This window comes from Petaurus breviceps, unplaced genomic scaffold, assembly GCF_028583685.1.
Source record: "Petaurus breviceps papuanus isolate PSGF00001 unplaced genomic scaffold, PetGlider_PUasm1.0 64, whole genome shotgun sequence".
NCBI lineage: Eukaryota > Metazoa > Chordata > Mammalia > Diprotodontia > Petauridae > Petaurus > Petaurus breviceps.
In genome coordinates, this window is record NW_027186428.1 from 1,622,180 (window position 1) to 1,636,775 (window position 14,596).

The 14,596-nt window shown below is 37.1% G+C and overlaps 1 protein-coding gene across 1 annotated transcript in view; it reads right to left on the reverse strand.

The window, feature by feature from the left end:
• CDC42BPB (CDC42 binding protein kinase beta) overlaps positions 1-14,596 on the reverse strand; it is a 167,313-nt gene that overhangs the window by 46,574 nt on the left and 106,143 nt on the right. The window contains exons 18-23 of the mRNA XM_069103758.1: positions 13,134-13,239; positions 11,768-11,916; positions 10,056-10,150; positions 9,888-9,967; positions 3,749-3,838; positions 3,249-3,326 (exon numbers count right to left, since the gene is read on the reverse strand). Of these exons, the coding sequence (XP_068959859.1) occupies positions 3,249-3,326; positions 3,749-3,838; positions 9,888-9,967; positions 10,056-10,150; positions 11,768-11,916; positions 13,134-13,239 (598 nt within the window). The remainder of the gene's footprint in view (positions 1-3,248; positions 3,327-3,748; positions 3,839-9,887; positions 9,968-10,055; positions 10,151-11,767; positions 11,917-13,133; positions 13,240-14,596) is intronic.

A 14,596-nucleotide genomic window follows, 5' to 3' on the forward strand; every position in this document is an offset into this window, starting at 1 on the left:
GGGGGGGGGGGGGGGCGGCGGCTAGGTGGCACAGTTAATAGAGCACCAGCCCTGGAGTCAGGAGGACCTGAGTTCAAATCCGACCTCAGACACTTAACACTTACTAGCCATGTGACCTTTGGCAAGTCAATTAACCCTAACTGCCCTGCCTTCCCCCTTCGAAAAAGCAAAAAAAAAAAAAAAAAACAAACCAAAAAAAAATGACAAACAGGAAAATGGCAGAATAAAGACAGTCATTTGCCTGAGCTCTCCCCCAAACCTCTCCAACTACCTGTAAAAAATGACTTTAAACAAATTCTAGAGCAGCAAAACCCATAAAAAGACAAATTTCCAGCCCAAGAAAACCTGGAAGGTCAACAGGAAAGGTCCATTGCACTAGGCTATGAGAGTAACGCAGTCCAACACAAACCACACTAGCACAGATGGACCCAGAGAACCCAGAGCAGGCCTCAGGTGACTGAATCATAGGCAACCATGATGGTTTCCAGACTTCCCAACCCACAGAGCCAGAGACAGCTTAGAAGGTCAACAGGAAAGGACTCTTGGACCTAGGTGAGAGAGGAGCCCAGTCCAGCCCTGGTCATATCACAGCCCTGGGGTGGCAGCAGCAGTAGTAGCAGTGGCAATGGCTACTTCTGGAGCTCTCAGCCCACAGACTGTAAGGGGATCAAACAACTGATCAGAAGGAGATCACAGGGTCTCTTTACTGGCTCAGAGGCAGGATTCTGCTGCTTTGCCCCTATTCAGATCTGGCCAGCAGTCCTGGGGCAAGGAGGAACACTAGTGTAGCTGAGCTGGTGGCAGCAGTGGAGAGGGAACCCTCCTCACAGTTCAAGGGCAGAAAAGAGTGCGTGTTGTCATTCACAGACCAGGAGAGGAGTAAACACCTCTCCTTAGATCAGACCAACTTGGAAGAACTGAAAACTTACAGATTCCTAGAAGTATATCTGAAAATAGCTGCACAAAAGTCCTGAAGTTTAGGACAGTACTCCCTCCAAACTAGAAGCAGAGCCCAACCTTAACAAAGAGGCAAAAAGTCAAATAATTGGTTGGGAAAATGAACAACCAGTGGAAAAAAACTCAAGACTATAGAAACTTACTTTGGGAATAAGGAATATCAAAACATACACTCAGAAGAAGATGGCAAAGTCAAAGTTCCTACGACAAAAGCCTCCAAGAAAACTATGAATTGGTTGCAGGCCATGGAAGAGCACAAAAAAGATTGTGAAAATCAAGTAAGAGAAGTAGAGGAAAAATTGGAAAGAGAAATGAGAGTGATGAAAGAAAATAATGGAAAAAAAAAGCTTGCTAAAAGAGACCCCAAAAAATAACACCTTAAAAAATTGACTAGGCCAAATGGCAAAAGAGGTCCAAAAAGTCAATGAGAAGAATGCCTTAAAAAGTTGAACTAGCCAAATGGAAAAGGAGGTCCCAAAAGCTCACTGAAGAAAATAATTCCTTAAAAATTTGAATGAAGGGGCAGCTAGGTGGCACAGTGAATAAAGAACCAGCCCTGGAGTCAGGAGGACCTGAGTTCAAACCTGACCTCAGACACTTAACACACACACATAAAACAAAACAAAAAAAACTAGCCGTGTGACCTTGGGCAAGTTGCTTAACACCAACTGCCCTCCAAAAAGCAAATAAATAAATGAAGCTGAAAATCTTAAAAAAAGAATTTGAATGAAGCAAACTGGAAGCTAATGACTCTATGAGAAATCAAGAAATTATAAAACAAAACCAAAAGAATGAAAAAAATAGAAGACAATATGGAATATCTCACTGGAAAAACAACTGACCTGGAAAAGAGAGAACTTAAAAATTATTGGACTACCTGAAAACCATGATCAATAAGAACCTAGAAATTCAAGAAATTATCGAGGAAAACTGCCCTATATTCTAGAATGAGAGGATAAAATAAAAGTTGAAAAAAAACACCGAGGGGCGGCTAGGTGGCGCAGTGAGTAAAGCTCTGGCCCCGGAGTCAGGAGGACCTGAATTCAGTTCTGGCCTCAGACACTTAACACCCACACACAAAAACTAGTCGTGTAACCTTGGGCAAGTTACTTAACCTCAATTGCCCTCCAAAAAGGCAAAAAAAAAGAAAAGAATAATACCCCTACTGATTGAAACTAAGGGGAGTGGCAAAAATGGAATGTTTATCACCTATTCAATGACCTGGTATTTCATTATAGAATAAGGCCTGATGAAGGCTTTTAGCAGTAATGTGGAGAGCACTGACCCTGACCCCCAGACTAGTCACTGAGGATTTCTTTAATCAGGTCACACTCAGATATACCAGGGGTAGATGGAAGTCCTTCTATCTCTGCTGCCAACATTTCCTTCCTGGACTCTGGGTTCCTTAATTTTTCCAAGCTTCCCTGGTTTAGGTGAGGATTAAAGTTTTCACTGGCATTTGATTTGGGGGAGGAGGGAGATTGGAAGGAAGGGAAAGTGGTTCAGGGTTCAGCTCTCTCCTATGCCTTCCTACACTGTATGTTTCTTTACAAGAATCCACATTCCTTCTAATTACATGCTCGGTTTTGTTATTTTTTTTGGGGGGGGAGGGGGGATGGAGTATGTACTAATACCAACAACAGCACTTATCTTACAGATAATTTAGACCAATGATGTCAAATTCAGATAGAAATGTATCCCTGCCCTGTGGGATGCATACTGAGTTAGTAAACCTCAAATTAACATTATCTCTGTTGCATTATATTTTTATTTATTTTGTTAAACATTTCTCAATTATATTTCAATCTGGTTGGCTCGCACCAAGTTTGACACCTGTGATCTAATAATAAGAGCCAAATTTTATTTAGTGTTTACTATGTGCCAGGGCACTGTGCTAAGCCCTTTGCAATTATTATCTTATTTGATCCCTACAACAACCGTAGGAGGTAGTGGTTATTATTATTCCCATTTTTACAGTTGAGGAAACTGAGGCAAAATAGAGATTAAGCAACTTGCCCAAGACCACACAACTAGTAAGTTTCTCAGGTCACATTTGAACTTAGGTCTTCCTAACTCCAGGCCCATGACTCTTATCCACTGTGCCACCTTCCTTACTTCACAAATGGGGAAATTGGGTAAGTTCTCTCTGCTTCTTTAAATTTTCCCAGAGCATTTTTTTTTTTTAGATTTATCCTTTGCTCTTAGATGTATACATGCCATACACTCTCCAGTAGAAAAACCAACATCTCCAATTACTTTTCAAAATGAAGGTCCTAAATAAGATTTCCTACCTTTGGTACAGCTAGAGAAAGAGACTGGATGGTGGGAGAAGAAACAGCAGGTCCCCTCTGCTGAGGACGAGTTGTTTCCTACAATATAAAAAGAGATACAATTGCTTTTTCAATATTTTCTTTAATTTTCTATATTGAATAGTATTCATTTCTTTTTAAAATTTATTATTTTTTTTACAATTACACTTCTGATTTACTATTTTAATAAAAGTACTCAAAGCAAGTTCACTAACAATTAAAGTAAAATTAAAGTACATTAACATACTTGCTAAACAGCCTAAAAAGAGGTTCTACAAAGTGTCTATAAAGCAAAGAATCAAAGCTACAAAGAAGTACCCTTAATACTAGAATGTGCTTCCTTTCATGATGGGCAGTATCTACAAATAAACACTAATAGATTATTATTAATCATTAATAATTAGCATTAATAACATTGTCCTAATGGAGGGTAAAAAAGGACTCAGATGAATGTCTTAGCAGAATAAAGCCAGCAGACTTACTTCTTGCTGTTCTGTGTTAATGGAAACTGAAGTGGATGGTGAAACTTCTGGTTTGGGAACTTGTGTTTCTTGATCACTAGTTGAGCTAGCCTGTGAAAAATAAAAGAGAAGCAGGAACAATAACTAGGAATTTTTGAACTGATTCCTAAATTATATACTGTTAAATAACCTGGGTACTGATGAGGCTTTGAAAAGGTCTCAAAACCATATTTTTTTTAAGGTTCTAACCAGCCTCTCTTTACTCTCCTCAGTAGGCATAAGACTAAAAGTTTGGTTTTCTTAAATCAACTACAAACCCCTCAGCTGTTGTAAATTTATTATATTTCATAGTCTCTGAAACAATGTGATGATGTGTTTACAATTAATAATAAAAAGAAGTACTGGACATGGTGCATTTCTATGGTTCTTGTTACAGAACAGGCAGAAGTTTGGTGGCTCACTTGAGTTTGGGAGTTCTGGGCTACAGTGAGGCTAAAGCTGATCTGATAGCTACACTAAGTTAAACACTGACATGGTGAGCTACTGGGAGAGAAGTTAAATCACCTGAGTCAGAAAACAGAACAGGTTAAACCTGTGTGATATTCAGCAGTGGGTCAGGCCTGTGAATTGCTACTAGGCATAATACAGGCAAATCTAATCTTAAAAAAAAAAAGTAACAGAAAATATGAAGATAAATATTTTAAATACACAAAATTCTTTGTAGTCAGTCCCCTGTTCCTATAACCTGTCTTCAGCAGGAGACATCCCTCCCCCACAAGCTGTGAATTCCTTCCCTCCGGGATTACCTTACATTTACACTATACCCTATACTATTATATCCCCTGTATGAGAAACAGGCAGTGAAAAGGCAGAATTGGAAGATGGAATGTCAAGGCCAGTGTCAATGAATCACATTGCACAGAGGTGAGTAAAATGTAGGAGAAGGGAAATGTATGTGTGTGTGTGTTTATTTTTCTAACTAAAAAAATGCAATGTAGCTTACCTTTATCATCTGACCTGCTTTATCATCCCCATATACATTTAGAGAGCTTCTTAAATTGGATAAGAAACTAAATGACTCCTTTACAATGTAAACATATTCATAATAATCTGACTGTACCCATAGTGAGTCTGTCATGCTCCCTGGTCTTTTTCTTCTGAGTTGTAACTTTAGTAGGTTCCTCATAAAACCAGAATTTCTGCCCTGAAAAATGAGGCTGTTTTATCTTAATAGAAAGCCTACTCAGAAGTTTATGAATATTTTTCTATTGTAGAGGAGCCATTTAGTTTCTTATCCAATTTAAGAAACTCTCTAAATGAATTCAGCAAGATTAATTGTAATTGTTTAAAGATCCCAATCATTTAAAACTTATTTTAACAAGTATTACTAAAGCTAAGATGCCATTTCTAAAACATTAATATTTACTCAAATTAGCGTCTATTATTAGCACAAGAACAGTATACTAGTAGGGGCGGCTAGGTGGTGCAGTGAGTAGAGCACTGGACCTGGAGTCAGGAGGACCTGAGTTCAAATCAGCCCTCAGACACTTAACACAAAAACTAGCCATGTGACCTTGGGCAAGTCACTTAACCCCAACTGCCCTCCAAAAAGAAAAAAAAAGAATACTATACTACTTTCAAAACTATAGTACAAAAATCCAAGGTGCGATATCTACAGCAATATATCGCTGGACTTTGTGAAATACAAGAGGAATGTGGTGACTGTTGAATATAACATTATTAAAAAGATGAATGTTAGGGGCAGCCAGGTGGCGCAGTGAGTAAGAGTGCCGGGCCCAGTGTTGGGAGACCCGGAATCAATTCCAGCCTGAGATACTTGGCAACCACACAAAATAACTGGCCGTGTAACCTTTAGCAAGTTACTTAATCCCAATTGCTTAAAATAAAAAAAAGATGAATGTTACTGACTTGTTATAATTAATTAGATTATTTGTATAAGGAACCAAATTCAGAAAGGAAAGGAGCTCATACAACCAACACTCAAGCACAATTATTTATTTATATTTATCTACAAATCTATAACAGTATATTTAGAAAATAACTGCTAGACTGTTTGCTAATTGCAAAAGCTAAAAACAGTGATTTTTGCCCTATGAAACATGACAAATGAATTAGAGAATTTTATCTTCAGATCCCCGTATCTCCAAAGTAAACTAATTTTATTTTAAAGTTTTTTTTATGAAACCCTAATAAAAGTAGTTTTCTTTAGCTGGTTAAATTAAAATAAAAAATTGTATAAATTAATATAGTGAAGAAAATTCACTAGTTTAGTGGTGCCATCTTAACTAAGATGGAAAGCACAAACTACAGGCAGAAACTTACTTCTTCCCAAAAGGCTAGCAGAGAAGATGTTGATGAAAAAGAAATAGAAACCTTGGTTGTAACAGATAGGAAGAATAAAAATGACCATTTTCTACCCAATTAATAAACTTTCATGAAAGGTAGTAGTGGCAAATGGAACAATTTTCAGTTTTTGTGGAAAGTATTTAGCAAGCTGGACAGCAAATTTAAAAACTTGCTTAAACTTCTGGGAATGTTTCAAATATAAAAGCTTTGTTTAAAAAAAAAAAAGGGAATTTTCCTTCTACTGAGATCTTTGAACTAGATATATACAAAAAGCAGAAAGTAGATCCACCCAAATACGGGGAGTGGGGAGGGCAGGGTGTCTGGTGCTTGGTTACATAAAATCTGTCATTTTGCTTTACAAAGATGGCACTAACCATAACAATGAATTTGGCTTGTACCTACTACACACTTCTGTATTACTTCGCTATTCTGAATGTCCTACTGTCTGATTATAAACACCACACTGCCAGGGACAAAATGATATCTGATTTTGGTATCTATGCTTCAGAGTCTAGGAGAGTACTCTGAACAGAGTAAGTACTTAGTAAATGTTTATTCAACTAATGAAACAACATTTCATTCCCATGCGTAACTTCTCAGCCTCCCAAGTGTCAGCCAGTTTTTAATCTACATGCGAATTCTTCCTCAAATTACTATTTTTACATTTATCAGTTTTTTGGTTGTATCTTCTTAGTAGAATATAAGTTCCTGGAGAACCAAATCTATTTTTTGTTTTGTCTTTATATCTCGTCTACTACAGTACTTTGAACACTGGAATCACTTAATAAATGGTTTTTGAATTGGATTATGCTAGAAGTTCATCTAATAAGTACAAAATTTACTAATTTAAATACTTCCTAATCAGTCAATAAACACTTACTATGTGCCAGGCACTGTGCAATGCCCTGGAGATACAAGGAAAGGCAAAAACATAGTCCTTGCCCTTAAAGATCTCATATTCTAATGGGGGAGACAATATGCAAACCACTATATACAAATGACATATGACTACACTCGAAAGTCTCCAACTTAGCCTCTGCTGGCAGTCCTACAAACCCAGAATGCTCGTCCTCCTCACTTCTTTTTCCTGGCTTCCCTGACTTCCTTCAACACTTGGCTACAACTTATCTTTTGCAGGAGATACCCCTCCTCCATAAGCTGTCAGATCTGTGCTTCTCTTTGATAGCTAAGTGGAGGATAGACTATAGCAGAGCAGGGAGACCAACCAGAAACCTACTGTAATAGAATAGGTAAAAAGGGAGAAGAGCTTGAATAAGGGTCCTGACTATATGAGTGAAGAGAAGATAATGGGAATGTTGTGAAGATAAGAATGACAAGACTTGGCAAGAAATTGGATATGTGGGGTGACTGTGGGTGTGGAATCAAGGTTAACAAATAGATTTTGAGCTTGGGTGACTAGAGGGATCTCCTAGTATTATGAACTTTCAGAAGAGAGGAGGATTGGGTGGGGGGAAGGGAATTACAAGTACTGTTACTGTTGAGTGTAAGATGTCAACAGGATATCCTGTTCAAAATATCCAAAAAGCAGTTGGTGATGTGACTCTGCAGGTCAGGATGAAGGATATATAGATCTGGGAATCATCTAGGAGTTGATAATTAATCCTATGGGAACTGTAAAATCACAAAGTGAGAGAAATATAAAAGGAGAAGAGAAATGGGCCCAAGATATAAACTTGGGATTCTAACTACAGTAGAGGTTCAAATCCAGCAAAAAACCTGAAGACAGCCATGTAGGGAAAGAATCAGGAGAAAGGGCTATTATGATAACTTGAGATATTTTTAATGTATTCTCTATTAATTCTGAAGGAAAGCTGCTTTTCTATCTACCATTAACATACCTAAACAAACTGTTAACAATTTGAAAAGCTTAAGTGCTGGCAATTCTCTTCTCTGTTCCTCTATCAAAGGAGTGTTTGTGATTGGTGAAATGAATGGAAAACACATGCAATTCACTAAGTAGTAAGGTTTATAACAGAACTAGGTTACTCTATATTACAATAAGCTGCAGGTTTTTTTCCAGGGATATGGATGGGAAAGAACTAGTATCATTTGGAAAATGTTAAATGAAAGGGATTTGGAAAATAGAGTTAGCTAGATATGTAACCAGAATGATACTGAGCATTAAAAAAAGATACTTAAAGACACTCCTGCACCCCTGGGCAATGAAATTTATTTCCATCCCTAAACTTCTGAGATTGTTCATAGCTACTTATTCTTTTGTTTTGATTCTGTGAGGCAATCGGGGTTAAGTGACTTGCCCAGAGTCACACAGTTGGCAAGTGTCAAGTGACTGAGGTCACATTTCAACTCAGATCCTCTTTACTCCAGGGCGGGTGGCTCTATCCACTTCAACACCTAATTATCCCATAGCTACTTATTCTTTTTTTTTTTTTGCCTCTTAGAGGGCAACTGGGGTTAAGTAACTTGCCCAAGGTTACATGGCTAGGTTTGTATATGTGTATGTGTGTGTGTGTGTGTGTGTGTGTGTGTGGATGTTAAGTGTCTGAGGCCGGAACCAAACTCAGGTCCTCCTGACTCTGGGGCCGGCGCTTTACTCACTGCGCCACCTAGGCTCCCAATAGCTACTTATTCTTTTTTTTAAAGCAATTGGGGTTAAGTAACTTGCTCAAGGTTACACGGCCAGTTATTTCTGGGTGGGTGCTAAGTGTCTGAGCCCAGATTTGATCCCCAGGTCATGCCGACACTGGAGCAGGTGCTCTTACTCGCTGAGCCACCTGGCCGCCCCTTAGCTACTTATTCTTAAGAGTCCATTTTGATTGTTTTAGATAAAGCTAGACTGAAAAAATATGCTACCCCACATAACCCATTTAGAATTTACAACATATAAAGTAAGGAAGCATGATTCATGTCAGCATTTAACAGAAGCTTCCTCTGAAGTTACACAGTTCAGTAACCCTGGAAAGTCTTGTTCTGAACTCCTCGTATTATAAATAAATTTACTTAGAGGCGGCCAGGTGGCTCAGCGAGTAAGAGTACCGGCTCCAGTGTCAGGATGACCTGGGGATCAAATCCGGGTGCAGATACTTAGCACCACACCCAGAAATAACTGGCCGTGTAACCTTGAGCAAGTTACTTAACCCTGACTGCTTTTAAAAATAAATAAATAAATTTACTGAAAAATTTGACTGGAGGGAGGAGAGGCTTCTCAATGAGAGACTTATAATGATGAAGCAATTTTACAATATCAATAGGAAAGTCTAGCTAGAACTTATTTTCTTACTTTCCCTCTGCTATCTCAACCTTAATTACATTACCACCCACAATGTTTTGATCTTAATTTTATCAATGAAACCTGAATGTGTGGTCAAATGGAAACAGTTGTTTCCTGGATCTCAGGAAGTCAACATAGTGGAGTATATATATATATATATATAGTCAGTTGGTGCTTAAAAAATGTTTGCTGAATAAACTAAAAGGGCATGATAGCTCAATGAGGCAGAATGATGCTAGCCTGGAAGCATAAAACCAAGTTCATTGGACAGTCAACCTCTGAGACAAGCAAGCATTCTTTGAATCTGTTATTGTTTACCTTGGGAGAGTAGATTTCAACTATTTTTGAAAGAAAGTTTATAAACATACCACCATAAGTTAATTCCAAGCTTATAACACACTTGTAATACTTCATCAGATGCGGATTTATTGTATTTTTTTCCATGGATAGCTTCTGAGTATTTGATCATATGATTTTCATTTATTAGAAATGAAAAACCCACATTTCTCTGCAATCAAATCATTTGGCTTATATACTTACTCTAAATGTCAGATCATGTGCAAGTGGAGAAGTATTAAAATACTCAAAAATTGATTCTTGAAAATCTGGAAGTTTTAGGCCTGAAATGAAAATGCAATTAATAAATTTAAAGTTAATAAAACACATTATTTGAAAGTCATTTATTAGAAACCTCCATTCATCATTTACCTGTGTCTGCCTTAAATTTCTCTTCCATCTTTTTCCTCAAATTCTCCATTTCTTCTAATAATTCTCTATTTCTTGCTTCAGATTCCTTTAGTTTACTAAAATATTAAATGTAATTAATTTAGTGTTATGGAAAAAAGACATTTTACATTTTATGTTGAGATTTAGTTGATGGGTCAGTAGAGTTAGGATCATGGTATAATACTAATTAATATCTATTTAATAAACTCAAACATGCTTTAAAATTATAAACATTTATACAGAACTTACATTAGAGTCATTATAATTCCCAAGCTGTTTATTACTATGAAACTTTCTATCACAGAATTCTATGTAATCATTTTAGTATTATTAGTCTCATTTTTCAGTTGAGGAAAAAAACAATGTTCACCCAAATTAAGAGATTTCACAGCAAGGTTATAATTTGGTAATTTCAAGTTAATTCTCAGCTTTTTCTACCAACACATACCATATCATCTTAAATTAAACATTAAGACTTCAACCATTAAGATTCTTAATGGTAACAAGTGGTAGACTTTGTCAAAGGAGACAACTTCATCCTTTTCCCAAGAAGCAGAGATCTGGCAATCATACAAGAGTTTCAATTCCTTCAGGATTTGTAGTAAAAGTTTGTGGAAGGTACAGAAATATCATTTTCCTCCCCAGGTCAGGATTACAAATGTCAGCAAGCACATAAAAAACAACTGTCCAAAAGGTAGCTGGTGTAGGAACTCAAGACAGAGGGAAAAATCAGTATCTTCTGTTAAGGAAATTGCTTTGGGGAACAAACTAGAAGAATGCACCTCTGCAGGAGATGAAGAAAAGCAGTTTTCTGAAAAAAATTTTCTAATCAGTGGCTGTTAAGAACATTTTAGATAAAAGTGATGAGGCAGTAAGCCAGCAATGCTCACTAGCTGCAGAGTGCTGCTTCATTAAGTCCCATGGAGATTCAAAACAAGTATAAAAAGAGGGTCTTAGTTAAGTCAAAGGCACAGAAATCTCAGGGCTAGAAGGGAACTTTAAAGACCATTTAATCCAAGTCATACATGAACAAGAATCCCCTCTCTCTACCTACCCAACCACTGGTCCCCCTGCCTTTGCATGATGACATCTATTCAGTAAGCACTGGTTAAGCAACTGCTACGTGACAGACACTGGGCTAATTGCTGGGAGTACAAGGTGAGGAAAGAGAGAGCTCCCTGCCCCCAGGCAGCTGCTCACAGCTTAATGAGGCAGCCCATTCCTGCCTGGCAGGCTGGTCATAAAGACCTTTAAAAAAAAAGTGCAAGCTAGAACAATGATGCTGTCTGATCACCATAATAACTGATATAAATGTATAAAAGAAAGCTTTATAATTATTTACATTTCTAAACAGACCAATAAGTTTAAATCTGTATTTTAAGTTTTATAGCAAAAGGAAAATTATAAGCAGATATAAGGTATAAAGAAGCTAGATAGAAAAGAAATGGGAATGATGTGGATTTCTACAGTGATTTGTGAGTAACTTCACAGAAAAAATATTATAGCTGCCTTTACCTTAAATTATACTATATAGAAAATGAGTGTAATTTGCTGCACAAATGAAGAGAACTTAACATCTTTCAATATGGGTAAAAATTTTTCATTACTTTTTTAAAATGTCAAGACTACCAAAAGTTTTAAAACTGAAATAAAATGCAGAAAAACGGGGAAATCAGTGTTAAAACTTTAAGTACCTTTCAAAGGCTAGATTTGTTTCTTTGACTTTCCTTAACTCTTCCTGAATGAGTTGTTTGGCACGTATCTCTGCATCAAGGGCAGATTGCAACTCCAGTCGGGCAGACATATCTAATTTTTGACTACGACGAACTTTCCAAAGTGGATCCTGTAGAAATGAGTTAGTTACTATTAGATATTAACTGAAAAAGTAGCCTTTTATTTGATGAACATATTAACACTAATGTGGCTTAGATTTTCAATTTATATTATTTCATTTTATATGTATTCCAATATTCAAAGGTAGACAAGGAAACCTTTATTTATTTTAAATCTTAATTAAATAAAAATGTTTAGAGAATATACCTTACCTTCATGGAAATACAAGAGAATTAATTAATAACAAGAGTAACAACAATAACTAGCATTTATGTAGAACTTTAAGGTTTGCAAAGCACTTAAATATTATCTTATTTTACCCTCACAACAAATAAGGGAGTTATTTGTGTTGTAAGGGAGGTAGTGTTATTGTTATGTCTTTACCTTTCAAATGCTAAAAAATTATATTCATATGATCCATATTACTTTTCAAAATGGCTGAATCACTTCACAGCTCCACCAACGACACAGTGTCAGAATGAGTGAAATGCAGTCAGTGCTAGAATTAATAATAGCTAGCATTTAAATAGCACTTTACGATTATAATCAATTCTGATAAAATACTTGTTTTTGTCAAGGTGAAGTGCCATATTTATGGCCTATGTTCTGGGGCAGGAGGAGTTATAGTCAAAGGAGAGCTGTTCTGCACTGCCCTGATCCCTAGATCCTAACTGGGGTCCAACCCTTAGCTGGGACTCGACCCCACTTCTGCCATGGCCTCTGGTGCTCCTCCCTCTTAGGGCCTATCCAATTTGCTCCAGACTCCTCAGAACCCAGACACAGGCCCAGCAGCAGACCAAGACTGTACTATTTATGGATGTATTAACCACTTAACATGTATAAAACTGTGCTAATATTTTTTATTTGGTTCCTATCTTTTCTGGATATGTCACTAATGAAGTTTTTGAGCATTGTGCTGCCAATTTTCTCCATAAACCCTGTGATTTTTATTGTGCAATTTTGCTTTCTGGGAACTCAAATGATGAGTTCTAACAGAAATGACTACTCTTTTTAACCTCAGAAGTACCCAAAGAGGTAGGTGATGTTATGGATCCCCATTTTAAAGATGAGGAAAATGAAGCTGGAAGAGATTCAGTGACTTGTCCAGGGTCCTAGAGCAAGTAATTACCTGAGGCTAGATTTCCAGGTACAGAGTTCTATCCATGTGCCACCTAGCTGTCTCAACAGCAAAGGAAGACAATTAACAATGATGAACTAATAGCTTACCAATGTCCTTGATCCTAAACTAGAGCTTCTTAATGATTCGAGTTCTTCTGTCATCTTGGAAGCTAAAGCCTGAAGATATCCACGGGCATCCTTTTCATCACTTACCCTGGTAGGACAGTAGAACACAGATTTAACTACTTTATAACAGCATACATATCACTAATATTGATATTCAAACAATTGTTAAAAAAGAATACCTCTTCCCTCTAATATTTGGGACAAAGTCACCTCAACTTTTACAGTTACAGTAACTTGGCCAAAATATATTAATAGCAAGTGAGTATAGCAAATGTTCACGGACTAATGTAGTGGAAATTTCTGAGAAGTTTATACAGTTTCACAGTCCTCCATTAATCATTCCTATATGCAAAATATCAGATATATGCTAACTATTTTTCATATAGGAACTCAAAAGTTAGGACTAGAATACTAAAAATAATTTTATTCAAGACTATAACTTGAGTAGGGCAGCTAGGTGGTGGCGCAGTCTTGGAGTGAGGAAGTCTCCCCTTCCTGAGTTCAAATATGGCCTCACACACTTATTAGCTATGTGACCTGTAGCAAGTCCTTTAGCCCTGTTTGCCTCAGTTTCTTCATCTGTAAAATGAGGCAGAGAAGGAAATGGCAAATTACCCCAGTATCTTTGCCAAGAAAACCCCAAATGGGGGTCACAGAGTCAGACATTACTGAAATAACTGAACAAATAAGTAGCTAGAGAAAATAGCTTTGGCCTTTAAAAAAAAAATCAAACCCTTGGTGTTATGAAAGATGGAATTAAATACACTAGATGTAAAAGCTAAAGTAAATCAGAACATGAGAGGTAATGAAGAATGGTAAAAAAAAGTTCTGAATTTGGAGTCAAAGGATCAGTGTTCAAATCTTAAAGCTTTCTTACTTGCTGCTTGTTTTGACTGTGAACAAGTAATCATCTCTCTCAAGTCTCCTCATTTATAAAATAAAGCAGATAATTTATTAGGTCCCTTCTAATTCTAAAGTCCTATACTTCTTATAACAGCAATAACTTTTCTGACAACAACTCTCCTATGCTCTCTACTCTAGCCTCAAAAAAACCCCCCCAAAACCCTATGATCCCAAACATTATGTATGTTCATTCCCTGGCCCTTGCTCTCAGGATTAAGGAAGGAGGAAATGTTGTTATACAATTTGCTCCATGTCTCTGCTTCCACATTAATTCTTAAGGGAACCGAGGGGATTAGGAGGCAAGTAGTTAATTGAGTAAACCACTCTGACTCTACCTTGTGACTCAATTCTGGAGCTAGCTCAGTTCCCCTTCTATTCAATTACGGGTCTACTCCAACTTGTCTGGTGAGAAAATTTTATTCAATTGTGAGAAAACCTTATTTCACTGGTTGAACCTAGCTCTGCATGGCTGGGAAACTGGACCACCCCTGCTGTTTAGAGACCTTTAATCAAGCACCTAGGTTATGCTGACCAGAAATTCA